The sequence below is a fragment of the Galeopterus variegatus genome, unplaced genomic scaffold, assembly GCF_000696425.1.
Source record: "Galeopterus variegatus unplaced genomic scaffold, G_variegatus-3.0.2 Scaffold2902, whole genome shotgun sequence".
Lineage (NCBI taxonomy): Eukaryota > Metazoa > Chordata > Mammalia > Dermoptera > Cynocephalidae > Galeopterus > Galeopterus variegatus.
In genome coordinates, this window is record NW_007729013.1 from 154043 (window position 1) to 181644 (window position 27602).

Here is a 27602-nt window from a genome sequence, read left to right on the forward strand (position 1 = left end):
ATGGGACGATGGCGTATCTTGTGAAGGTCACAGGCAATGTTCAGTTCTGGCCATTGCAGCCACCAGTCTACCCAAGGTTTGCTGCAAAGATGTGCCTCCTGCCTTCTTCTTGGCGCAGTCAGAGCCCTTGGGTCATGTGGGGCAGGACTGGGATGGGGTGGAAGTTCAGCACAGGGCGGCGGGCTTCAGCTCGAAGTCAAGATGCTGTTTCAAGGAGATGAACTAACACCTAGAGAGGTGGTGAGGGTCCATCCCTGAAGGTGTTTCCAGGCTGGGGGCTATAGATGGGCAAGTTCCTGCCGAGGAATGGAGACTGAGGGGCTGGGTGGCCTCCAAAACTCCCCTCACAGGCATTCCAAGAGTGCCTACTGGGTGTTGGGGCTTGTCCTCTGCTGGACATAGATGGTGGCTGGCCCCTTTCCCAGTTGGAGAAGTTGAGTGCCTGATGGCTGTCCCAGAGCTGAGGACACCAGAGGTCAGGTGTCAAGAGGCAGGCAGGGAAGGGGCCCACAGGGTCATAGACAGGGAGAGTGGCCATTAGGACATGAGCCATCTGAACCTCAGAGGAGACTGGCAGGGGCCAGGGTGAGGCCAGCCAAGTGCACCCCCCAGGGCGGAGCTAAGACCCTGGTCAGCACAGGAGAGCTCAGGACCACGGAGAGCTCCACAGGAGTCTCCTGTCGCCCCAGTGACAGCTGCCAGCGTGTGTCTGCACCCAGAGGCTGCTGCCCGCTTGACCAGCCCCACAGTCACAGCCTCTGGCCTTCAGGAAGCACCTCTCTCTCTCTGGCCAGGAGACCCCATCTGTACTCAATCTGAGCCCTGGCTCTGAGGTCATGGCTGGGTTATGGGGTTTGGGCTCATCAGCTTTCCTCCCTCACCCTGTCAACCTTCCAAGCAGAGCCCAGGGGAACAGGGCACAAGCAGGAGAGGCAGAAGTGGGAAGAGGGAGGGAAAGAAGAAAATCTGGCCAGCTTGAACCTTCTGGGGCATGGCCACAGGCCTGAGTCCTGCCTCAGCCTCAGCCTCCTGCATCAGGATTACCTGGCTACCAGGAAGCACCTGCTCAGACAGGAGACCCAGGCCCCTGGGGCTGGGTGTGACTCAGAGTATCAGGCAGCAGGGTGGGGGGCGTCCTTCCAGGGTGACCCTCAGGGACCCTCAAATCCTCCTTTTCCTGGAGCCCCAGGAAGCATGTGCCATTTCCCACCCACGGCCCTCTCCCCTTGGCAGGCTCAGGTTTAGCCTGGGCTCTGCTTGTGGAGCCCCAAACTCTGGTCCTTGTTTCTCTGAGACAGGACACTGGGGCTGGGGCCCTGCCAGGGGCTCACCTCCGGGCCTGTGCTTCTGCTGTACCCCCACCTGAAGGCTTTCTGTCGCTTCTGCCAGGCTGGGAAATAACGATAAGAATAAGACGAGCTGGCATGTATTGAGCACTTACTCTGTGCTGGGCACTTCATGTGGATTTGTACCGAACCCCCACTCTATTGATGAGAAAATGGAGGTACAGAAAGGTGATGAGCCTACCCAAGGTCACGCAGATAGGAGATGGCAGAGGATTTGAACTGGGCATCCGGGCATATGGAAGTGACAGCACGTCGAGGAAGTCCAGGGCAATGCTGAGTAGTCTTGCTGAGCACCTGCTGTATACATTTCTGGGGAAGACACATCAAGGGGAGATGGCCCAGCAGTGAATGTTGGGAAAGGGGTCGGGGCTGGGGCTGTGGATAGGTCTTTACAATTCTCACTTGAAGTGGGCAGCACAGGGATGATTATACCCATTTTACAGATGGAGGAGTTGAGGCTCAGAGAGGTCAAGGGACCTGCTCTGGCTTATAGTGGCCATAAGAACCCAGAAAGTGACGGTTCGGTGCTCTCTGAGGAGTCTGGGAGAGGTTTGGGAGATCTCAGTATGGGCTTTGGACTGGGGCAGAGGCATTTGGGTTTCAGGGAGGGCAACCTTGGCACAGAGCAGGCACCTAAGAAATCCTCAGTGAATTTTATTGAACTGAGTAAGGGCCTAAGTGTGAGGGCCGGCCCATGGCTCATTGGGAGAGTGCAGTGCTGATAACACCAAGGCCACGGGTTCGGATCCCTGTATAGGGATAGCCAGTTCGCTCACTTGGGTGAGTGTGGTGCTGACAACACCAAGTCAAGGGTTAAGATGCTCTTACTAGTCATCTTTAAAAAAAAACGGGGGGGGGGGCTAAGTATGGCCTCTGAGCTGCTGAAATCAGCCTCAGCAGCAGGAGGGACCTGGAGAGGGATTCTGTCTTTACAGAGCTGCCTGGCTGAACCGTTGCCCTCCCCCATGGGAGTCCATCCTCAGCTAAATTTGTTTCTCCAGGCAGGTTCTGACCACCATGCCCTTCCTGGGGTCCTGAGTTCTTGGAGGGGCTCAAGCCAAGTGCATCATGGGAAGTTGAGTGCAAGTAGGGCTGTGGGCTGGACAATGTCCCCCCGAACTCCTACTCCCAGAGCCCACAGGGGAACCACAGACCCAAAGCATCGCCCACCCCACCCCACCCCCATCCATGGTGTGAAACTTCTAGACAGAGCATGCAGCAGAAAGGACCTGAGATTTGGATCCAGAGACCAAGGTGAACACCCAGGGTCTGCCTTTAGCCAGCTGTGTGACCTTGGCGCATCCTTCACTCTGAGCCTTGGCGTTCGTGTCTGCAGGAAGTGAAGTAGCAGTTAGAGCAAGGACCCTGCAGAGCCAGGTGCTGGCTGAAGCCCCAGCTCTGCTGTTTGCCAGCTCCATGAAGGCTGTTTAGAGGTGGCCTTCTCCACCCCAGTCAAAGGCTATTCCATTCTTCCAGTGCCTGGGGCTACCGAATTTGATTCCTTGGTCACATCGAGTTCATCAGCCAATCTAGCAGAACCGGACCACTTCCTGCACGCTGTCAAAGACCCTCCCTGCCCCCGCCAGGTCTCACCTGAATGGCACAGTGGCCTCCTCCTGGCTCCCTGCACTGCCCTTGAGGCCAATGGTCTGTTCTCAGCAGAGCAGCCAAAGAGCTGTTCAAACCAAAGTCAGGCCACGTCCGTCCTCTGCTCAGAATTCTCCAGTGAAAGTCACATTTCCAACCACAGCCCCAGGTCTCGCACCCTCCAGCCTCCCCCCCTCCAGCCTCCCCTCCTCCTGTCGCTCATGGCAGATGCATCCTGCCCAAGCACTGGCTGTTCCTTCCGCCCGAGACATCCTTGCCTTGCCCTAGCCAGCTCCAGTCTCTGCTCCAACGTCACCTCCCAGTGAGCCTGTCCTGACCACCCTATTTCTCACTGAACCCATTCCCCCACCCCCCGCTTTACCCCACCTGTTTTTCTCCAGAGCAGGACTCTTTCTAATGTACGGTGCAACGTGCCTCACTTATGTCTAGTTTACTGCAGTCTCCTTACCCTGCTCAGCCTGGGCAAGCTCCATGAGGACAGGCATTTGGGTCTGTCTTGTCTCCCTGTGTTCCCAGGGCCTGCTCTGTCAGTAGTTGCTGAGTGAATGAATGATACAGGCTAGCTGAGCTCTCTGTGGGGTGGTGTGTGGATCAGATGTGACAATGGTTTTTCCATCATTGGGTTGTCTTCACTGGTCACAGGTGGACTCTTCTTGGGGCAAGTTCTTGGATTGAACTTGGCAGATGGAAGGGGCTCAGGACAGCAGAAACCCCATTACTGACCCTACAGAGTCGAGGATGACCCCTACTACTTGTGTGACACTGCAAATTACATCATCTTTCTGGCCTCAGTTTCCTCATCAGTAAAATGGGGATGACAAGAGTACCTGCTTCATGTCGGGAGGATGCAGTGAGGTCAGGCGTGTGACATGCCCACGACAGTAGCTGGCATGTAAGCATCAGTGATGGTCGGTTTTATTGTCATGCCTGAAGGTTTCTCATTGAAGCTTTGTAATGGAAAAGAAATGCGGCCAGCTGGGGCCCAGTTTGGTTCCATGGCTTTAGCCCACGGCCGGACCACCCACACTGTGGTGGGATGTGGGGTCTCAGCAGTAATGAGGGAGAGAGGTGCTGGCTTGGGATCCAGAATTGACTCAGCCACCTTCTTAATGTCCTTTGGGGAAATTCATCCAATACTTTCTGAGTATCAGTTTCCTCATCTGTAAAAACAGGGCAGTTACAACGACTCCCCAGGGTGGCAGAGAAATTTAAATGAGATGCTGAGTACCGGTGCTTATTTATTTATTCCACTTCATATGCTGCCTCCATCAAAACATGTATTTGAGGCACTTGCCAAAATATGTGAAGATAAGATAAAAAGGAACAGGGCTGAGAAGAATAAGGGTGCGAAAAACACATGCAGCTGCTAGTGAAGGAGTCCCAGAAGGTGTGCTCTGTGGGCCACTGTTGACTTCCTCTGGGCTGACCCACTGTGTGCTTCTGAGCCTCCTAGCAGCCTGAGTGATGAGGGAAACATGCTCAGTCCCATGATTCTTAGCAGCAAGGGGCCTACCCTGAAGGTCTCAGTCAGTTAGAGAGGAGACCCTAGGCGCTGGTCTGTCAGTCCTCGGAAGGGCACAGCTGGCTGGCATAACCAGATCCTGAAAGCCCACCTGCCAGAAAGCCTAGGGTCAGCTGGGTCAGTCTGTCCCTCGGTCGGTCCACAGAGCCCTTTATGCCAAGCAGGGCACTCACTTGCCTCTGAGTTTCTCTTACGAGACTAGGGGCAGCTGGGTCAGTCTGTCCCTTGGTCGGTCCACAGAGCCCTTTATGCCAAGCAGGGCACTCACTTGCCTCTGAGTTTCTCTTACTTACTAAGGCCTTTGTCCACTGCTGCCAGGGGATTTAGTCTGAATGGCAGCCCCAGGCCCTGCCCTCTGCAGCTCATGGGCCAGTTTAGTCCAACAAGGGCTGGGATTGGGGTGTGCCCCACAGAGGCAGGTCCCAAGTAGAGAAAAACATTCAACCAGAAGGATCAGGGCTGCTTTGCCAGGTCCTAAAACCACCCAGGTGGGTCACTCTGGAGGCTTCCACCCTGCTGACCTCAGTCTGCTGTGTTGCTTTGTGCCTGGACCCAACCACGGCAGGAAGTCCTACCCACCTGCCTTTATTGGGCCTGACCCCTTCACCCTTTCACTCACCCTGCTGGCCTGGTCTAACTGGTCTCATTTTGCCAGACCAAGGCTGGAATCCATTGTGGATAGAGGAGCCACAAGACCCACTTTGAATTGCTGCCAACGAGTAGCCCCTCCTCCCAAAAGCCAGTGGAGACCAGCCCCACCTCTGCCCTGGGACAGCTGACAATTGAGCAGAGGTCAGACCCCCACCCCCGACTGTCCTGCCTGCCTGCAGTCAACTATGCCAGTGACCCGTGGGCAGCTCCAGGGAGCAGGCATTTAAACAGGAGGAGGTGGGACATCTCGGATCTAATAGCATGAGTACTGCTCTGACCATCGGGATTAGCAGCTCTACTGTTCCTCACTAGCTTGTTCAGGACTCCTCACCAAGGCGAGGCCATGAGGGGCATGTGGCACAGGAGTCCAGCCACCTGGGCTCACACCCCAGCTTTGTAACTTTGAACAGGTTCCTGAAGCCCTCTAAGTCTTGGTGTCCTCTTCTATAAAATGAAAGGATTGGAGGAGATCGTCCTTAAGATTTGTTTTCTAGATCAAATATTTCATGATTCTGCACCTTATGACCATGTAGCTTAGAGGAAATTATGTTGAGGCTTCCAGCCTTGAGCATTGAAAGGATGAAAAGTTCCTGCTGCGCACCAGGAACTCTGTTCCCATTCACAGATGTAGAAACTAAGGTTCAGAATGATGAGGTGCCTTGCTTAAGGTCACAGTAGTTTGAAGCCAAATGCATATCTTTCCACTCTACCCTGCTATCCTCAGAGTTAGGAAGAGGGAGAGGATGACAGGAGGGCACCCAAATGACCCAGAGAAGTAAAGAGAAGCCATAGAAATGAGCATTTTAAGGAAAATTTAGGTAGAAGAACAGTGCCAGATGCCAAAGGCCAGGTTTCTGTCCCAGCCCCTTCTGTGATTCAGGGGTCCTCCCAGGCAAGTCACTGATCCCAGCCAGCTTTTTCATTGGCCGAATGGATGTAACATCCCGGCTCACCTGTTCCCTGCAACCCCCGGGCTCAAGGATACAATGAGCTGGATGGTTACAGTCAGAGGTGCTCTGTGGCTGCACAAGCTCATTCACAAGATAAATAGTATGTCTGAATAAGTGTGGAGTTTGGTTAATAGTGGCATGCCAATGTCAGTTGCCTAGTTGTGACAAATGTACCATGGAGGCGTAAAATGTAACAATAGGGAGACTGGGTGAGGCATGTAAGGGACTCTCTATACTATCTTTGCAACTTTTCTGATAATCTACAAATATTCTAAAACTAAAAGTTTATTTAAATTGGAAAAAAGGAATATACAAGCATCTCCATTCCATAGCCATAAACTAATTGATAAACTGCATAAACGAATAGCAAATGGTGACTAGAGAGTGATTCATTCAAAAAACCATGGAATTTTATGCGGGATTTAAAAGGAAATGGTAGATTTATTTCTACTGATATGAAAATCTTTTAAGTCTATCATCGATGGAGGAAAACCACTTGACTGGACTTAGTGTCCAATATGATAATATTTATGAAAAATATTAAACCAAGTACAGAAAAATTGCATATAAAATCAGCCATACACCTCAAATTGTCTACACCTAGAGATCAGTCTAATTTAGGGCATGGAGTAATGAAGGAGAACTTGTACTTAATTTTATTCTTTAAATATATTAGAATTAATTGTGCTCCCTTGGGAACTGTGGGTTTTTTCAGTGAAAAAGTATCCAAAAGGTTTGTCAGTATGTCCAGATGGAAAGAAGAGAAGAAGGGAGAGGAGGAAGAGGGAAGGAAGGAAGGGCAAGAGCCGCACCCTGGGGCAGTGCAGGGACGGGACCCCACATGGGCAGCCTGCAGTCTGCTCTCCCTTCCCCTAGGGGCCTGTGACCCCCAGGGGCAGGGCCTGCACTGGGTTGCTTTTTGCAGGATACACTTTGTTCCTGGAGCAAAGCCTGGCCACGCAGCTGGTACAGTCAGGGTGTGGCGGGCCAGGAGGAGGAGCAGGCTCCAGAGGAGGGTCCTGGTGGCCTGGTGGTCTCTGAGGGGGAGGGCTGTGGGAGCAAGAGGGCTTCCTTGATGCCCGGTCTTCTAGGGGACTTGGTACAGCGAGTTGACTCTTGGGGGGTCAGAAGGTGACTCCATGTGGGGCCACCACGCACTGGCCAAGTCATTCTCAAGCACGGTGGCAGCAAAGGCTTCCCCAGATCCCCTTCCTAGGAGAAGGGCCTCAGGCTGCCCCTGACCCGTCTGCTCTTCCTCTTTCCCGCAGGATGAAGATGAGACGCTACAAGCTCTTTCTCATGTTCTGTATGGCAGGCCTGTGCCTCATCTCCTTCCTGCACTTCTTTAAGACCCTGTCCTATGTCACCTTCCCCCGAGAACTGGCCTCCCTCAGCCCTAACCTCGTGTCCAGCTTCTTCTGGAACAATGCCCCAGTCACGCCCCAGGCCAGCCCCGAGCCCGGCAGCCCTGACCTGCTGCGTACCCCGCTCTACTCCCACTCGCCCCTGCTCCAGCCGCTGTCCCCGAGCAAGGCCACCGAGGAGCTCCACCGGGTGGACTTCGTGCTGCCTGAGGACACCACCGAGTACTTCGTGCGCACCAAAGCCGGGGGCGTCTGCTTCAAACCTGGAACCAAGATGCTGGAGAGGCCGCCATTGGGGCGGCCCGAGGAGAAGCCCGAGGTGGCCAATGGCTCCTCGGCCCGGCGGCCCCCGCGGAAGCTGCTGAGCGCTGGCCGGGAGCGCGCGGGCAGCCGGGGCGCGCGGCGCAAGTGGGTGGAGTGCGTGTGCCTGCCCGGCTGGCACGGGCCAAGCTGCGGCGTGCCCACCGTGGTGCAGTACTCCAACCTGCCCACCAAGGAGCGCCTGGTGCCCCGCGACGTGCCGCGCCGCGTCATCAACGCCATCAACGTCAACCACGAGTTCGACCTGCTGGACGTGCGCTTCCACGAGCTGGGCGACGTGGTGGACGCCTTCGTGGTGTGCGAGTCCAACTTCACGGCCTACGGGGAGCCGCGGCCGCTCAAGTTCCGCGAGCTGCTGACCAACGGCACGTTCGAGTACATCCGCCACAAGGTGCTGTACGTCTTCCTCGACCACTTCCCGGCCGGTGGCCGCCAGGACGGCTGGATCGCGGACGACTACCTGCGCACCTTCCTGACGCAGGACGGCGTGTCGCGGCTGCGCAACCTGCGGCCCGACGACGTGTTCATCATCGACGACGCGGACGAGATCCCCGCGCGCGACGGCGTGCTCTTCCTCAAGCTCTACGACGGCTGGACCGAGCCCTTCGCCTTCCACATGCGCAAGTCGCTGTACGGCTTCTTCTGGAAGCAGCCGGGCAGCCTGGAGGTGGTGTCGGGCTGCACGGTGGACATGCTGCGCGCCGTGTACGGGCTGGACGGCATCCGCCTGCGCCGGCGCCAGTACTACACGCTGCCCGCCTTCCGCCACTACGAGAACCGCACCGGCCACATCCTGGTGCAGTGGTCGCTCGGCAGCCCGCTGCACTTCGCCGGCTGGCACTGCTCCTGGTGCTTCACGCCCGAGGGCATCTACTTCAAGCTCGTGTCGGCCCAGAACGGCGACTTCCCCCGCTGGGGCGACTACGAGGACAAGCGCGACCTCAATTACATCCGGAGCCTGATCCGCACCGGGGGCTGGTTTGACGGCACCCAGCAGGAATACCCGCCTGCCGACCCCAGCGAGCACATGTACGCCCCCAAGTACCTGCTCAAGAACTACGACCAGTTCCGCTACCTGCTGGACAACCCCTACCAGGAGCCCAAGGGCACGGCGGCCGGCGGCCGGCGGAACAGGGGCAGACTGGACGCGGTGGCCGGCTGAGGCTGCACGGCCTTGTGGGGCCCGCGGCGGGGGGTGTGGGGACGGCTACCCCTGAGGTGTTATCTTCCTGCCTCCTTCTGGATGGTTCTGGAGAGGCCAGGAGTGCGTGGGTGGGGGGCCTCCCCGACTCAAGCCCGCGTGAATCCAGGGTCAGGCCTTTGAGATAAAAACAAACAAGCAAACAAAATCCTTCCTTTCGGGGGAGGGGAGCGGGCCCAGATGTCTGTGCAGCCCTTTGGCCCTGCCAAGAGTGCTGTGGCCAGGAGGTGCCAATGGAGAATGCAGATGGCTCCTGGCTGGCAGGGCAGGGGAGGTAGGGTGGGGGAAGGGAGCCTGCAGGAACACACCTGGTTGGCCACCTGGGGGCTGCAGCGTGGCCGGGGAGAAGCCCACCAGCTGGCCTTTGGAGCTGAGGTGAGAAGGGGCATGCGAGGAGGTCCCAGGTCTCTTGGGTCCAAGAGAAAGAGGGGACACCTGGGGGGAGGGGGTGAAAAACAGCATCCAGCTGAGAGGAATAGCTGAGAAATGCTTTGCAGTGTCTTCAGAAGTGCCGGGCCAGAGGGAGGCGAGAATTCCGCCCACCTGCCTCCAGGACACCACTGTGCTGGGAGGATGGCACCTGAGTCTGTCCCTGTGCTCCCCCTCCCTTCCCCTCATGAGCTGACATAGGCGTGGGGCCTGGGCAACCCAGGGGAGTACTCCTTTTGGTTCCAAACCTGGCGTTGACATTCCTTCTGACTTTACATTGCTCTCTTGTGGGCTGCCCACTCAGTCCTTGCGAGGCCAGGAGTCCAGTTCTCAGGGAGGCGTGGGAGCTGGAGGCTGTACTAATGGCCAGGGTAGTAGGTGGGACCTGGGGGATGGGGAGGGGAAGGATGGGGGGAGGAGAAGACTGACATGAGGCCTCTGCATCGTTTGCCCTCTCCCTGCCCATCACACCTTCCCAGGAGCACCCGCAGCCCCAGCTCTCCACCGTCTCGGGTGGAATCACTTGTATGCCCCTTTTTGGAGCTGGCCCAGCTACCCTGGGCCAAAGAAGGGATATTAAGGCCAGTTGTATGTCATCTTGTTCTTAGTTTGCCTTATGGGGGTGGGGGATGTATTTGTTGGAGTACATTCTGAGCTGCTGTATTTAGGAGACCCTGAAGTACAGTGGTTTAAGCAAGATAGAAGCTTGTTTCCAATTAAATTGTTGAGACAGAGACGGTCCAGAGCTAGTAGGGCAGCTCTGCTTTCCTTCATACACACTTTCCAGTTCTGGGTACAGAGAGGCTGCTCCAGCTCCCACCATCGAGTGTGCATCAAGCCTGGGGGAAGCAGAGAAAGGCAAGGGAAAGCACATCCTTTCCTGTTAAGGGCATGATCTAGAAATGGCACGGTCACTTCTGATGGCATCTCATTGGCCAAGACTTAGTCACATGGCCACAAGCCACTGCAAGGGAGACTGGGAAATAGCCTTCAGCTGGGCTGCCATGTGCCCGGCCTCAAGAGTTCTCTTACTAATGAAGGAGAAGAGAAGGGATACGAGGGACGAGTAGCATCTGCAGCATGGGGGAGGGTGGAAATGACTGCTTCAGTCGTAGGGTTCTGCTCTCATTGTTCAGAGCTTCTGGAACAATCTGCTCCTGCTGCTCTCGCCATGCCAGCCCAGGGCCGGGGTGCCATGAGAGCCCACAGGTGTGTGGGAAGGGTGAAACACCCCCTCCCCGGGGCCCCCTCAGACACTTACCCAGTGATGCCAGTACTCAGAGTCTGCCTGTGGAACGGTATGTGTTTGTGCGTGCGCGAGTATATTTATGGGCATGGGTGCATGCTTGGTGTGTCTTTGTACATGTCTGTATTGATGTGTCCCTGTAAATAGATGCTTGTGTGTGGATGTGGGAGCCTAGGACCTGGAGCCTACGGCCACACCTCCTGCAGCTCCCCAAAATGACTGAGGCAGAAAACCTTCAGGGAGCCTAGAAACCAGGCTAAAGGGGATGCAGGATCTGTCTGTCTGTCTGTCTTTCAGTCTGAGGAAAGAGAATCCTCCCGACCTGAGGGTTGTACAGCTGAGGGCCCACTACTGCCCCGGCCCCTCTTGGCCCCAACCACGTCCTCTGCCCGTCCTCTTCCACCTCCAGCGAGGCTTTTTCTGGATGTCTTATTAGGGTTTCCTGATGGGCCAGGAGAGGAGGGTGTCTCCTTTGCCACAGCTCTGTCTGGGGGAAGGACCCACGTGGGCGTGATGTGGGGAGTTAGCCTTGGTAGGCAAGCATGAAGCAGGCTGAGGAGGCTCTGTGTCCCCACTCCCTCCCATCTGGGGGATGCTCCCAATGGAACCCTTCCTTTGAAGTCACAGCAGCTCCCTCTCTGGTTCTGCAAGAAGTCAGGTGCCCCTGTGGCTCTGGGTCAGTCCAGGCTGGGGCCACCCTCCTGAGCTGTCTCTGCTCACCCCATGGACAGATGGTCTCAGGGGGCTCGTGAATCTTACCTGAGCCCTGGCCCTGGCCCTCCCTCCTTGATGGCTTCCTCACACCCATGCTCCTGGCCCCTCAGCTGCTGAGGGGAGGCCCTCCTCAGGCTGGCCTCCAGCTCACCAGCTCAGAGGTAGGGGAAGGAAAGTGGGGGGGCTCAACCTGCCAGGCCCCACCTTCCCTCTCAGACCCAGTGGGGCCGGGCATTGGGTGGACAGCATACTGTCAGTGAGGTGAGTGGCCAGGGCATAGGGTTGAAGAGTTTCAATATAGTCACAGCATACACTGGGAATTTCAGTGGGGGGGGCAGAGGAGCCCAGGGCCCCTCCCCCAATATGAAGGGAACCAAACAGTGTGAACGCCAGCACACTGCTGCCCATCACCATATCCAGATCTCTTCCCTTAGGAGCCACTGGCCCCATGGCCTCTAGACCCAAGGAGTCCTGCTGTCCATGCGAAGTGTCCAGGGAGTATGGCTGGCCTCATCCACCACAGGTCACATTGGTTATGGGAGAGTGTTGGGGACAAAGGTGAGAGTCAAGGTGGGGAGACAGGACTTGCCTGTGCAGAAGGCAGGACCCTGGAAAGTGTATAATTTAAGGACACAATAATATTATTTTTTTTGTAAGGGAAAATCAATATGTACATTCTGAAATCATTTTCTCTGTAAATGGTTGGATTTCATTTCACCCTTAAAGGGATGCTTAAAGGAGGAAATAATATTAATAATAAAAACACCTACAAAGTCTGAAGGGTGTGCATGTGTGGCCAGTTTGCGGGTGCTCTGGGTCCAGGAAGGGTGACAGCAGATGGCTCTGGTCTTGCTAACGAGGCTCTCGCTGCCACACCTGGATCAGTGGGGTGCGAGGCCTTTCCTAGGACTGGGCAGCCGGTGGGGAGAAGGGGGAGGTGGCGAGCACTTCACTTAGGGAGGCACCAGCCAGCAGAGTGTGCCTCCTCCCACAAGTAGAAACAGGCTGGGAAGGAGACCAGAGCCTGGCTCCTAGGACTGGAGGAACCCATCCTCCTGAGGTGGATGGAGACCCCTTTGGGGATCTGGATGGAGGCTTTGGTGCCACTACAGGGAGGAAGCGGTTCCCCCACAGTTCTGCTGTCAGGGCGGGGAGACAAGCACTCCAGCCTCAGTGGGTTTCCTCCCTACCAGGGGTTCTAAATGCCTTGGCTCAGGTCACACAGCCACTTAGATCCCAGACCTGGATTCCCAGTGCCAGGTCCTCTCGGGCAGCTCTTCAGGAGCAATTATCTTCCCATGGAGCTGGCCTTGGACTTGTGCTGTGACAGCACCTGGGACCTTAGAATGTGGGGGTCTTCCTGGAGGATTCCTCTGCCAGTGGGTGCTGGCATTGTCCTCCAGGTGAGTCCCTGGGTGTTTCTTAAGGACAGTCTCAGAGATGGTGGGAACAGGTAGTCTTTGAGCTCTGCCTTGGTTCCCTGTGGGGTGCAGTCTCCATGTTAGGGAGACTGAGGCCCAGAGATGGGAGGAGGAGGACAGCAATGTTGGTGGCAGAGCAGCGGCTAGTGTCTCCCGAGCACTCACAAAGCGCCAAGCACTTTACATACATGAATCTGACTCCTGAGGGCCGGGATTGCCTGGACTTCAGCCACACCCCCAAGGTAAGTGCGTGTGGCAGGTACGTGGGGTGGGGGGTTGAATTCTACAGGACTGAGGGAGTGGAGGAGATGTAGACACCCCACCCAGCCAGATGGCGGTGACCCACTTGCCATTTAAGATCAAGTTTACAGCTTGAATCATGTCCTAGGGTGAATCACCGTCATCATAAACATTTATAGACATTACTTATTAAGTGCCTATTGTGTGCCAAACTCTGGGCTAAAAGATTTCTCTCCCCATTATTCCCATTTAGATGTGGAAATTGAGGTTTAGGCACCTTAAGTATGGCGGTGAATGGCAGAGTCAGAGTTCACCTAACACCAGAAGCTGAGCTCTTATCTGCCAAACTGCACTCCCTCTATCAGCATCCGCGGGGCGATGAGGGAGATGGGGATGGAGGTGGAGGGTACAGCAGTGCTAATGTCCAAAGACCATGCAAGCTCCTAACCAAGCCAGGCATAGTGCCAGGTCAGGGGACCCCTAGAGAAGACAGTCCCTGCTCTCAGAAGGATCACAGTTACCGAGAACACAGACAGGTAAGCACAAGGTCAGAATGGTCAGGTGACGGCTGGTCAAAGTTATCAGAGCCAGGAAACTGGTGTTGTGCTGTGTCTGTGAATGTCAGGTACAACTGTCTCCCTCAACTGGCCATCCAGGCAGGTTTGGGGGCACTGACAGCTCCATGACCTAGGAGGGGATGTGTATTCTCTTCCAGACTCTGTCTCCTACCTATAAAGATGGCCCATTCTAGCTTTACTGCACCCAGAGGATGGAATGAAATAAAGGGAACTGTTCTGCAACCTGTAAAGCTCCATCCGGATGAGAGACAAGGGTGACAGTGATGACAATGGCCAACATCCACCATTAAAACACCCCAAGGGGTGCTTTCCAGATTGGAGCTTGAGCTGTGGGCAGGCAACACCCTGATATCCTGAAGGCCCATCATGCCTCCTTCCATGCACCCCAAACCATGGAGCAGCCACGAATCTCTGGTTAAAGCTCAAGGGAGTGGAAGGCCCTGCTTAGGGCTGGCCCTCTGGCCAGCATCCTTGCCCCCTCCCTTCCTGTTCTAGTGAATTCCCCAAAACTCAGTTATAGCAGGAAACTAATTCCTTTAAATTAAAAGAAAAAAATTTTTTAGTTTACTCTGTCAATCATTTATTGCTTTGAAACAAACCACCCTGAAATTTAGTCGATTAAAAGAACACTTTATTTGCTCTCAGATTACAATTTAGGCTGGGCTCAGCTGAACGGTTCTTCTACTCAGCAGCAGGTGGACAGTGGCTGCAGAGACATGCTCACCTGCTCGGGCCTGATCTGTATTGTTGGGTGGATGGCAAAGGGAGGGATGACACACACAGGAACAAGCCAAGCAGCCAGCACAGATGCCACCCTTGACACAACCTTAGCTGCCTCCATCAGGACTTTCTTGGTCAACTCTCTTCTGGATCCTCAATTGTAAAAGGGGGATCTTCATAGGACAGACCCACAGAGGTGTTAGTAAGGATGCTCAGAGCAGGGAACAGAGCCTGGGGCATGGTAAGAGCGTCATGAGTGTAAGTGATCACACCAGGACTCTGTCTGCATCCTCCATCTCTTTAGATGTGGTGCACTTGACACATGGGTCATGCATCCCTTCCTGAGCCTTCTTCCCTTAGCCTCTGTGACTCATCTACCTCATGGCTGTCTCTTCCTCCTCCCTCTCTGACATTCCTTCCTGGTTGCCTTCCTGAGCTCCTTTATCCCCATGCACTTCTGCAAAAAAGGGGCTCCCCAGGTCTTGGTCTTTGGCCCACTGCTCTGTCTGCAGTTTGCAATGCTCACCAAGGTGGTGCTGGTGCAATCTCTCCAGAGAGTTCTCTCTGCTGAACACCCAGCTCATGGATCCAGCTGCCTGTTGAATGAGCTCCCAAGATGTTAAGGTCACCTTGAACACCAGGGGTCAGAATGGAACTTAGTTTCCCCTCCAAGCCTCTTCTCCCTTTTCTGTACTCTCCATCCCATTCATGACACCTCATTACCCAATCACAACAGCTGGAATTTTGGAGGCATCCTTGAATTCGCCCAATAGCAGCTACCATTTATTGGATGCCTACTGTATGCCAGGGACTGTCATGACATAACAACCCAGGGTCCAAATCTCAGATTCCCACTTACTAAACACATAACCCTGGATGTGTTCCTTGGACTTAAGCCTTCATCAGCATTTGTAAAGTGGTGATGACAATTTCTACCTCAAAGTGTTGGTTGTTGTGGTTATTGAAGCATGCCTGGGGAAGGTAGCCCAGAGCCAGCAAGCACACAGTGAATCCAGCTGCAGTAGACACTGGCAGTTGCTCTTCCTCCAAGAATTTCTTAATTATACATTTTGGTGGGATTGACACACACATGCACACACACACCCCCAGCTCCAGAGGTAGCCCTGAATGGCCAAGTCAATTGGTACATCCCACTGCTTGGTTAGGGCAATTGCTTCAGGATGGACAAGTGTCCCAATTCAGGTTAGTGATAAGAAATTTCTGGAAACTCCTGGAAAAGAAGTTCTTCTCTTTTCTCCAAAAAGGATGGATAAAAAGCTCCCTGTCACTGGGGGGAAATAAAGGGAGGTGGGTATATATAGCTTATAGCATCAGGTGCTGTGTGGAGCTTTACGTAAAACCCACACCATCAGGACTTTTCAGTTTTATGAGCCCATAAATTCCCTTCTGTTAAAGACACTTTGGGTTGGGTGTTCTGCTACTTACAACCCACAACATTCTAGATCATCTAATGAAACCGTTCCTCCATCAATTTGTGGGTGCCGTCCTTTTAGCCCAGAACCCTCTGCCATTTTGCACTTAGTTCTCACTCTCTAGAGCTCTGCTCAGGTGGCAGGTTCCTCAGGAGGCCTTGCTGGACATGCCCCACCTAACCCTCCCCACACTTGGGGTAGGGGCTGATCCTCTGGGCTCCCGTTATGCCTCCAATGCACTTTCCCATGGTCTGATAATTGTCTGCTTTTGTGTTTGTCTCCACTCTTGGGAGCAAACAGTCCCTGGCACGGCTTGATAGCTCTTTGTGGAATGAAAGACTAAACAAATGAGCACCACTAATAACTGGAGGTGTGGGGACGTGAGCCCAGGGCTGTCTCCAATGCAGTCCAGTACTCTAGGCTTTTCTGATACTCTGTTACCTGAATGTCCAATCTGCCAGCCCTCAGGCTGGGGTTCTGTCATGTGCAACCTCCTACCACCTGAGGCCTTCTCTGCAAGCCCTCTCCTACAGGATTGGTTGCTCCCTCAGTCATCGGCCCAACCTGGTCCAGATTTGCCACTTCTGCTGAATATCACACTGGAGCAGTTCCCATTGTGTAAGAAGGACCTCCAGCCTGAAGAACCCACATCCCTTATGCCAGGCCCCAGTTAGGGCACTTGGCCCTCTAGAAGGTCACACAGGACAAGGCCAGGCCCTCATCCACGCTACTGTCCATAAGGTATTCAAAAATAGCAATCATCTCCATTCCCTGCATCTGCTCTGCCAGTCAGCCCATTGTCCTTCCAGTAATGGGTCTTCTAGACTCTTCACCACTTGGTTCTACAAACGTTGGCCAAGGCCTAGGGTGCAGGTTGGGGGTAGGAGGAAGGAGACACCACATTCTTGAGATTCGCAGGAGGCAGAGAATTTTCTTTCTTTCTTTTTTTTTTTTTTAAAAGATGACCGGTAAGGGGATCTCAACCCTTGGCTTGGTGTTGTCAGCACCACGCTCAGCCAGTGAGCAAACCGGCCATCACTATATAGGATCCGACCCCGTGGCCTGGGTGTTATCAGCACCGCACTCTCTGAGTGAGCCATGGGCCGGCCCTGAGGCAGAGAATTTTCTAACTCAGCTGTTCTAGTTTATCATGTCCACTTCCTGGGGCAGAAAGCTCCATAGGGGGCACTCACTTTTATAAAGCTCCTCAAGGCTGCTGGTTAGCTCAGTTGGTTAGAGCACGGTGCTGACAACACCAACGTCCAGGATTCAGATCCCCATACTGGCCAGCTGCCAATAAATAAGCAAATAAATATAAATCTCCTCAAGGGTCAGCTTGATCTCTAGCATGTAGAGCAATCTCATCAGGATGCCTAGGAGACAGTTTTGTTTCTGAATATTGCTCCAGCTCTCAGGAAGCATTCTTACTAATGCAGTTAGGCACATGACCCTTGTTTCTTGGCAATTTGTCTTTTTGGTCTGGCACCCACAGTTCCCACCAATCATTTTGTGCCACCCCTTTTGCTTCTACTCTCCTTTCAACTCAACCCTACACTCAATCTCTGGCTGCTTACTGTGTAACAGCCCCCAAGGAAGATACAGAAATGAACAAGACAAAAGAATCGACCTGAGCAGTACTGCCATTGTGGGCCAGATCATTCTTTGTTGTGGGGCTGTCCTGTACTTTGTAGGGTGTTTAGCAGCATCCCTGGCTTGTGACCACTAAATGCCAGTAACACCCCCCCCGCAAGTGTGACAACACTAACTGTCTCCAGACATTGCTAAATATCCCCTGGGGTGCAAAATCACATAGGTTAGGAACCACTGGAGTAAGGGGCACACAACCGTTGAGCATCTACTGTGTACATGCCAGGCACTTTGCATAGATCAGCTTGTTTAATCCTATGAGGTAGCAGCTTTTCTCTTGTGGAACTGAGTGGTATTTGGTGGGAGCTCCTTTCACTTTCCAGCCTGTGCGATGAGAGGTGGGGAACTGAGGATTTAGGTAGATTAAGGGCATGAGTTGCTCAAAGGCACACAGCTCCTAACTGGGCTTTAGGAGCGGGGACTGCAACACTGTCTTGCTGTGCTGTGCTGCCTCCCAGTGGATGCCGAGGTGTGTCGGTAGCCGGCACCCTGCCGGCCGACCACACACAGGAGTTGAGGCTGTTTACACAAATATATTGCACAAAGTGGAAAAACAAATATATGAAAATTAGAATCATGGAACATTATACAGATAAAAGAAAACCAAGTGCCTTTCACACGATGGCACTGAAGATGAAGAAGGAAGCTCTTGCCCCTGCCAAAGCCAAAACAAAGCAAAGCAAAGGCTTTGAAGGCCACGAAGGCAGGGCTGAAAAGTATTTAAAGCTACAAAAAAAAAAGATCTGCACATCACCCACCTTCCAGCAGCCTGAGACACTGTGGCTCCAGAGGCAACCAAAATATCCTCGGAAGAGTGCCCCCAGGAGAAACAAGCCTGACCTCTGTGCCAGCATCAAGTTCCCCCCAACCACGGAGTCTGCCGTGAAGAAGATTGAAGACAACACACTTGTGTTCATTGTGCATGCCCAGGCCGACAAGCGCCAGATCGAACAGGCTATGAGGAAGCTCTACAACATCAGTGTGGCAAAGTAAACACCCTGATCAGGCCTGACAGAGAGACAAAGGCACTGTTCGACTGGCTTCTGATTGTGATGCTTTGGATATTGCCAACAAAATTGGGATCATCTGAACTGAATCCAGCTGGCTAATTCTAAATATACGTTTTTTTCATTAAAACAAAAGAAAAAAAAGGAAAAACCAAGCCCAGGAAATAACATAAAATGAAGAAGGCAGAGGAAAGGGGATATTGACCCTCGTGCGTCAATGGGAGGCTTTCTCTCCCTTTGAAGATGAGGAAGTGAAGCTTCCAGAACTTGCACAAGAGGAGGTCGAATGTTAGGATGATCATTAATGGGGGGCCACCTCTAGAGCATCCAGCTGTCTTTCCTCCACGGCGGGGGTGGGCATGTCTGCCTCACCTCTGTGCCCCCACCACTCTGCTCAGGACCCGAGAGTGCTCACAAAATCCTTGCTGAATTGTACTGACCTGATGTGCACATCATAACTCACCCTTCCTTGTGTGACCTGTCTCTCCCAGGCCTTTAACTTGCGTTCTTAGAAGTAGTAACAGTATGTGTTGATATCTGCCCCCACTGGTTTGTCCCCAAACAGTCAGACCCCAAGGACCTGGGCACTCTGGCCAACCCAAGGCAGCCACCCTCCTTAGTCAGGTTGGCTTGTCCCCCTCCACCACACTGAGGATGGAGGCCCACCTGCTCATGCGTCAATGGGAGGCTTTGCCGGGCGGTGTCAACACCCGTAGAAGTTCCTGTGCACAGGCCAGGGATGGTTCCGGGTTTTGCCTCACTGATCTGATAAGAGGGCCTCGGGCCTGCTTCCTGTTGGCTCCTCTTCTGACCTGGTAGACTTTCTTGCTCTGACCTTCCGACGTGAGAAGGTTGTGTGAACGGCTTTCCTACTGTGGAGCCAAATGGTATTTGGACAGGGTTCCTGCCATTTTCTAGCCTTCACTGGGCCTGTGGGATTGCTGAGACACCCCAGGAAGGAAAGGTTGTTTTGCCTGCAACTAAGCCATAGGGCATCAGTGTGTCAAGTTCTAAGACTCAAAGAACCAGGGAAAGAACCAGGACCATGTCCAAACACCACAACTCATCACATCTGAACCACACTTGGGGTCTGCCCAAGCTCTGTTCATCCTCTGGGATATATCTCATCCTAATCCCTGTGTTGCACCCACCCGAGACCCTGACCCGGAAACACAGAAGCCATCCCCCGCTTTTCCTTCTCCCCCTTCCAGCCTCGACCAATCAATCCATCCTCCACCCAGGGCTGCCACAAGCCCATATGGGCCTCTGTGCAAATTGGGAAGAGCGTCCCTTTCTCAAAACATTTTATTTCCATTCATTCAAAAATTGCCATAATGTACTGACTTCATTAGCGTACATTAGGTGTACACTGCCTTCTGCTGAAGAAATATTGTAAGAAATGTACAACTCCACAAGGTCTATGGTGTGAAAGGTGTCCCTTGGATGTAGTGTCCTTGTGTAGTATGTAACATGAACAACCACACCCAGCGGCCGTGCCTGTATATTCTAGATATGATCCTATCACACACCTCCAACTTTAAAATGTCTATGGCTTCCCATCATACAGCACCAAGTCAAAGTTCCTGATATAGCTTCAGAGAGTTCCTCCTTCCCACTCATGCTACCTTGTCCCATTGCCTTTGACCAAAGTAGGCAGCTGACTCAAAGTCAGCCACCTGCAGGTGGGGCAGCACTGCCCAGGACATGGAGCCCGGTTTGAAGAAGTGAGTTGGGCCAATTGGAGGAAGCAGAGGAAGCTGGTTGGAGAGGCAGCAAATGGAGCAGGTGCAAAGAGAAGCAGCCACTAGAGAGACCAACCTCCAGTGTCTGGGTCTGGTGGGTCCTTAGAACAAACCTGACCTGAGCAGCCTGAGTGGAGCTCTGATCCATGAACTCAGCCCTATCAGAGCTGCAACTTGGGAATTAGCAAAGTTGAAGTAGTCACAATTTTCTGAAAACAGGTCTCAAATAAATATAGGAATTTATTATATGATAAAGATGGCAATTCATGACAGTGGGGGAAAGGATTATTTTATAAATATCTGATAGTGTAGAACTAGGGCTAGCATATGGAGCTCACAGACCCCTTGAGCCCATTCACAAATCCTTCACACGCAGGTCTATGAGCTAGGTAACCAGACAAAACAGTCCTTGGAGCCTTGGTTGAAGAAGGAATAGTCTTTTTTTTTTTTTTTTTTTTTTTTTTTCTGTCCTGTCCTTGTTTTCTCTTCTTTCTCAGACCCTTTTATTATATTTTATCTTGAAAAGCTGTTTGTATCTTTATAAGCTACTTCATTTTCAGAATGAGGTGAGTATAGACAAATACAGGTACCCCTAGAGAAATGCTCAATAAGAGCTACAAATATAAAGAATGACCATCAATTGTTGATTATCTACCATCTGCTTAGTTAACCTTATGCTAAATACCACAGGATATACAAACAAATATAAGACATGACACTTACCAGGAGTTTTCATTCTTTTTTTTTTTTTAAAAGATGACCGGTAAGGGGATCTTAACCCTTGACTTGGTGTTGTCAGCACCACGCTCAGCCAGTGAGCGAACCGGCCATCCCTATATGGGATCCGAACCCGTGGCCTTGGTGTTATCAGCACCGCACTCTCCCGAGTGAGCCACCAGGCCGGCCCAAGAAGGAATAGTCTTTATTCAGCGCACACAACACTATGAACTAAGCAGTCCACAGAGAAACTCAGAAATTCAACTGCCACCCCCAAAGTCCAAAGAAAAATTGAACAGCTGCCAGCAGAGTAAACATGCTCTATTTTTTAGACTGGAGCTCTGCCTGCCAGCCTCCTTCACGAACTGCAGAACACACAATAGCAATTAACTAAAAAGATACATTGGCAAATGGTGAGCACTAACTCCACCCACACGCGACTTGTTTACAAGAAATGTGCTGCTTGACCCCCACCCAGACCTGAATGGAGGGAGCCTGACTGAATTATCCTATTTTCTCCATAGATAACCATTTAGAAAAAACACTAATTAGGGGCAGGCCAATTGGCTCAGTTGGTTAAGAGTGTGGTGTTGTAACATTAAGGTCAAGAGGTCAAGAGTTCAGATCCCAGGACCAGCCAGCTCCCAAAAAAACCCCAAAGAAATAAAACTAATTATAATCCCTACCTCACTCCTTACACCAAAGTGAATTCCAGGTGCATACACCAGAGATATAAATGGCTTTTTTTTTAAAAAAGTACAATTCAGCCAGTCCTTATTTGAAGGTTCAGTGCTTTGTGACTGGAGCTGGGAAGAAAAGTCTGAGAGCATACTCACCATGACTCTGCTAGGCAGTCAGGCCTCTCTGTGATTCCTTTTCCTTCCAGTGTGGAAGGAAATCCTAACAAGGCCTTGGCAGACCGGAGTCCAGCAGACTACAGGAGCTCAGTGAGTGATGTAAATGAGTGAGTGAGTGGTCACAGATGAGATGATAGGGAGTGGTGGGGTTGAGGTGAACTGGGGAGCTCACACTCTGTCAAAGTTGGTAGCTGCTCCTCAGCATAGGTGGGGAGCCCAGGGCTGCCAGATTGTTCTTTTATTTAAGTGAACCTGGAAAGCTGTCTTTGGTCATCTTCTGGGTCTCTTTGTGGAGCAAGCAGGACACTTGGCCCAGTCCAGCATGTAGGCCTCCAGTTTGCCCTTTGAGAAGGTAGAGGCTATAATCAGCCCGAGTAGTACTGCCTCATCTGTAAAATGGGTACCTTGATACCCAGCCCTCACAAGGCTGTAGTAGGGATCAACGGGAAAAAAGTATGTAAAGGAAAATCAGCTACCGTTTATTGAGTAACTGCTCTGGGCCAGGCACTGTTCTCAGCCTTTCCCACCTTCTCTTAAGTCCCGAAACTCCCAGAGGTCCCACAGGTGGGAAATGGCGGAGCTGGGATTTGGGCTCAGAGCCTGTGCCACCACCAGCCTCTGGCTCCCAACTCTTGCTGCGTGGCAAAGGGAGGGTGTTCAGTGAATAAGCTCACGTTACCTTTGCCCTTTTCAACACCACCTGGCACAATGTGGGCAGCAGAGATCTCGTGGGCAAGTGAAGGACCCTCATTCCTGTCCAGGGATATCAGGTTTTAGTCTGTGAATACAGGATTGATGACATCTGATGACAGCAAACCCCATTAGGAGGGAGGCAGCTTTCTCTGTGACAGCGATTTCCTGGCCCTGGCTGGCTCACATCGCAGAGCTCCACTAGTTACAGCCAACACCTCCGTTACTCCACCAGCCTGGGTCATTACCTTGGTGGGGGGGTGGGGAGGAGGGGGTAGGCTGGACTGAGCTTTGTGCTTTGTCATCCAGTATCAATTTCCCTCCTATTAAGGGCAACAGGCGTTTATAGAGGGTCTCAATTTTAGAAGGCATCCTACTGGGCAAAGTAAAGGGAATGAATGCCCTTCTGTTGGGAAGCCTGGGCTGCCAGTCACTGCTATCCCTGCGGGGCCTGCTCCCTCACTCTCCCCTGCCTCCTCTGTGACATCACTCCACTGAGGGCTCCCTCTCTCTGGCTTTTTCAATTTCTCTTCCTCTGGCTTCCCCCAGTCCTCTTCCCACTATCAAGGCTAGAACAAGTGCCATCCAACCCCTAAACTAAACCAAACCACACACAACACATACAATCGGCTTTTGTCCCCCTCCAGCTGTCCTTTCATCTTGTTCTTTACCTTTCCAGCAAAATCACTGTCTCCCTTTCTATTTCCCGTTTACTTTTCAGCCCCTGGGCTTCTCCCCCACCTCTGGCTGAACCATCCATCACAGACCAGCTAAACGGGTTAGAACAATTCCAAATTTGCAGGGGCCCTGGCCTTTGCAACCACACCCTCCTTCCCTCCCAGGCCTCCCAGACACCTTGTCTTCTGATGGTTCCTCCCGAGTGTCCTCTGCTTCCTTGTCCTTAGATTTTGCTGTCCCCAGGACTAAAAAACCAAAATGGGAGCTGGCCGATTAGCTCAGTTGGTCAGAGCACAATGTTATAATACCAAGGTCAAGGGTTCAGATCCCCTTACCAACCAGCCACCAAAAACAAAAATGGAGTCACCCCTGCTAAGTCTCATGTCACTTAGGTTGTAGTGTCATCTTCCTAGAAGTCAGGAGAAAGAGATAATAGTCCCCCCCACGACGGACAACAGGCCAGGTTAAATCTTCAACAGGCATGGTAATGAAGTTTCCACTGCTGTAATCCTTACACAGAAGAGACAGCCTGAAGTAACCGGATGTTAACTAATCAGTTATTTTTCTATTGTTCTCTCCCTTTTCCCACCTTACAAGGAAAGTAACTTTGAAATGACCAATTCACTTTTCGTTCTTTGTTTCTGCTTTCTTCGGCCTTTTCTGTCCATAGAGGCTTTGTCATTTGTAATAAACTTTGGAGCACTCTCTGACTCTGTGGGATAGTGTTTCTTGGGTCAATCCTCACATTTGCCTCCCAATAAACTTAACAAAACTATTTCTGCCTCAACAGCCTTAATTTCGATTGACAAGAGTCATCTTTCTCCACCCTGGTCCCGTGGATGGTTCAGAGCTCCAGACCTGAGTTCAGATTCTAGTCCTGACACTTAGGGCCCTTTAAGATCCCATGTCCTTGGATGTAATTGGGGCGATGCAATGACTGTTCTTATCCTTCCAGATCTGAGCTGAGGATTGGGGAAACTGGCTCATGTAAGTGCTGGTACACAGGAAGAGCTTAATAAGTGTTAACTCTTGAGGAGCCCCCCTCAAGTGGATTCTGCAGTGGTCTGGGGACTGATCTCCTGCAGGCCTCAGTCCGCAGGTCTAGTAACCACAAAGCAGGCGGGCTGATTTTTCCCAGGCGCAAGTCTGATCACAGCACAGACTTCCCATTGCTGTTAGGATCAGGGCCAAATTCGCAGCTGTGGTCTGCTGGACCCTGTATGGCTGACTCCTGCCTCCTCACTTGTCTCATCTTGGGCCTTTCTTTCCTGGATTCTCTGGGCTCCAATCCTTTGAGCTTCTCCAATAGAACATAACCCCGTCTTCCGCCTAGACCTCTCCTGCCCCTGCGCTATCACCTGGGGAGTTTCCTAAGACCTCAGCAACAGTTATAATTCTCACTGCAAACAATCCACTTGACCTGCTTATCTCTCCCTCCATCATAGCAAGCGAGTCAATTTCTTAGTAACTGAGTCAATTTCAAGGTCTGATTTCTTAGGTACTTTAATTAATTCCCATTTACAGGTGTGGAAACTGAGGCCCAAGCCATTGAGAACCTTGCTGAAGTCACCTGGCTGTCAGGTGGCAGAGTTTAAACCCACGACTGACTCTAGGCCAGCGGTGCAAGTGGAACAGCTGAAGCACACCTTGCTGGCTGCCACTTCCTCCCTGGGCAACCTCCTGTCTCCTCGTCTTCCTGCCCTGCACTCTAGTGAGTTGGTGCCCACACTCTGCTTCTGCACTGGGTCACAGGTTCCCACGCACCTGTGAAGGCTTCTCTCCCGGCACTTGTCTGTGTATTTGTTTATCTCCCCCGCTTGACCCTGACCTTCATGAGGACAGGAATTGTCTGTTTTATTTCTACATTCCTGCCTCTAGTCCTGGTTCATACTAGGTGCTCAGTAAATGCAAAACAATTGACTACTTGATGAACACATTAGAAACAATAGTGTTGGTTCTCATGGGTCATTTGCCAAAAATGTTTTGTTCGTTTTTGTCCCAGCATCTTGCCTTAGCCCTCAGGGGTCCAGACCTTTGACCACCAAGGCTTTCCAGGGCCAGGGGGACCACAGCTTGAGATAACCCTGAGGTTATGCCCTGGAACTTGTGTCCTGGGTTTCCAATATCTGCTTGTGGACCAATATTCTTATGTGCCCATCCATGCATGAGAGAGGACGACATTTTGTAATAATACTAGCTGACGCTTACTGTGTGCTGTCATACCTTACATGCCCTCTCTCATTTACTCTTCAACAACAGCCTTATATCACCACCTCCAACTCATAGATGCAGAAATCAAGGCAGAAGAAGCTTAAGTCACTTGCCCTATGTTCACCACCAACCCATAAGACCCTTTCGAATTAGACAGACTTGACCACTCTGACCCAGGGGAAATGGCCCATCTCTCCCAGGACCTCTATCTTTCTGGGAAACATCCATTCATTCATTCATTCAACAATTAAATGCCTACTATGTGACAGTCATTGCTCTGGGTGAACAAGTGCTTCCCACTCATCCTCCAGCCCCGATCCCCATAAGAGGTCATTGCCATCATCCAGATGCAAGGCCAGGGGGTTATGTCAAACCTGCAGTATCAATCCAAGAGGTCCCAGAATGTCCCTTATCTCATGAAACCTGGCAGAACCCTGAGATTCAGGTCGGTGCCCCTGCCACAGCTCTCTGCCCTACGAAGGCATCATGGAGACATTTGGGTGCCAGGTGCCATGGGAGCATTGGGGGCAAGGAGGGGCCTTGTGAGCCTGGAAGTAAAGAAAAGACCCTGACAAGCAAGAGTAGTCTGGGACAGCCGATCTGAATGGCAGATCTGCTACCCCTGCCAAAGGATCTCCCTCCTTTGTTCCCTCCCCAAAATAATACTCTATCAAACAGGAAGGTCAGGAGGGATATGAAAGGTCACCTGGTCTACCAGCTGAAAATGTTACCAATTAGATTTATTTGGGTCACAAAATTATTTCTTTGAAAAGCAAAGTAGGGCAGCCTGAGAGTGTGGAAAGAATAGGCATTTTGGAGTAAGATAGACTTGGGTTCCCCTGCAAGCTTCTCTGCTGCCTGGCTCAGTGTCTTGGAGAAATTACTGAACCTCTCTTGGCCTTGATTTTCTCATCTATAAAATTGGGATAATGATGCCTACCGAACAGGGATGCTGGGATTACACATAATGCGTTTGTAAGGTACTGAATCCAATGTCCGGCACACAGTAGGTGCTTGATAAAGGTGGGCTTCTGGTGTTGGTGCTGTCTCAGTGTGACTGTAGGAGGGAGATCATTGCTGAACTTCGTCCTTGTTTTCCATGCCAAGCCAGCCCTGGGGGAACAATTCCTAAGATCCTGGATTCCACATCCACTATTGCTCCTAAATCTTAAGCCTCCTTAAGGCCCCTATCCGGGCCCCACCCTTCCTCAGAGGCTCCAGGGATTTACAGTCTCTCCCCTGCTGCTTGGGCTCCCCATGTGTAGGAAATCTTAGGACCACCCCACCACCACCACCACCACACACACACACACACACATCACCACTGAGTGGAGACTCAGTCCCTGGAAAGCAGCCTTCTTCTAGCAATTTGGAAAACCTGCAATATGCTCCTAAATAAGTTGGAGCAGGGAGTTGTCGGCAGGGCAACTGCTCAGGTGGAAACCAGAAGCCATCCTCGACCCTTCTCTCTCACACCCCACATTAGCAAATCCTGTGAGCTTTACCTCCAAATACATCCAGGATCTGACCAGTTCTCCCTCCTCCACTCTCACCTCCCTGGTCAGTGCCCCTATCCTCTCTCCCCCGGGATTTTGCAACAGCCTCTTGACTGGTTTCCCAGCTTCAGCCCTCCTTCCCTTCAGTTACTCTCAAGCCAGACTGATACCATTGAAACGGAAGTCAGGCTCTTACCACCTCTTATCAGCCCCCACCGGAAGACAAGCACTTGGTCTCCCTGTCCCCCGTGGGGTCTAGCAGTGCCTTGCTCATGAGAGGACCTCAACCAGGATATGGTACAGGAATGAATGAATGGATGGGCAACTACTCCGTGAAGTGCCCACCCTCCTCCTGCTAGATTCCTTTTAATCCTCACAACTGCGGTGTTGAGAGAGGTTAGGAAACTTGCCAAAGGGCAGCTCTCTTTAAGTAGTGGAGCTAGAACTGGAGCCAGTTTGGCCTGACTCCAGAGCATTCCTCCTTCCTTGGCTTGACTGAGCCAGGCACTGTGGGAGGCACTTGGGGGAGGGGGGCTCACAGATTCCACAGAGACATGGCCCCTGTCCTCAAATCTAGTGAAAGACAGAGAAGCAAACGAATAAATTAAAGAACAGTGCCTGGCAAATGAGACGCCGGTAGAAATGTCTTGTTGTTGAACGGGTTAAGAGCAATCAAGACGGTGTGCAGACATTTCTGTGGGCCTCAAAGAAGGTGTGTTGAGTATGTTGGAGGAGGGGAGAGGAAGGGGCTGGCAAAGACTTCTGGAGGGGACATTTGAGGTAGACCTTGAAGGAAGGGTAGGAGCCAAGGGG

The 27602-nt window shown here is 52.2% G+C and overlaps 1 protein-coding gene and 1 pseudogene across 1 annotated transcript; both read left to right on the forward strand.

The window, feature by feature from the left end:
• The first annotated feature begins 7346 nt into the window (after positions 1–7346).
• On the forward strand, positions 7347–9106 carry MGAT3 (mannosyl (beta-1,4-)-glycoprotein beta-1,4-N-acetylglucosaminyltransferase). The gene has a single exon (XM_008583401.1). The coding sequence runs from the start codon at positions 7347–7349 to the stop codon at positions 8922–8924; it is 1578 nt and encodes a 525-aa protein (XP_008581623.1). The 3' UTR covers positions 8925–9106.
• Positions 9107–18012: 8906 nt separating this feature from the next.
• Positions 18013–18481, forward strand: LOC103599292 (annotated as a pseudogene).
• Positions 18482–27602: the final 9121 nt, after the last annotated feature.

Bases quoted from the DNA above. Each gene is read 5' to 3' on its own strand.
- MGAT3 (XM_008583401.1), top strand. From the start codon at position 7,347: ATGAAGATGAGACGCTACAAGCTCTTTCTCATGTTCTGTATGGCAGGC.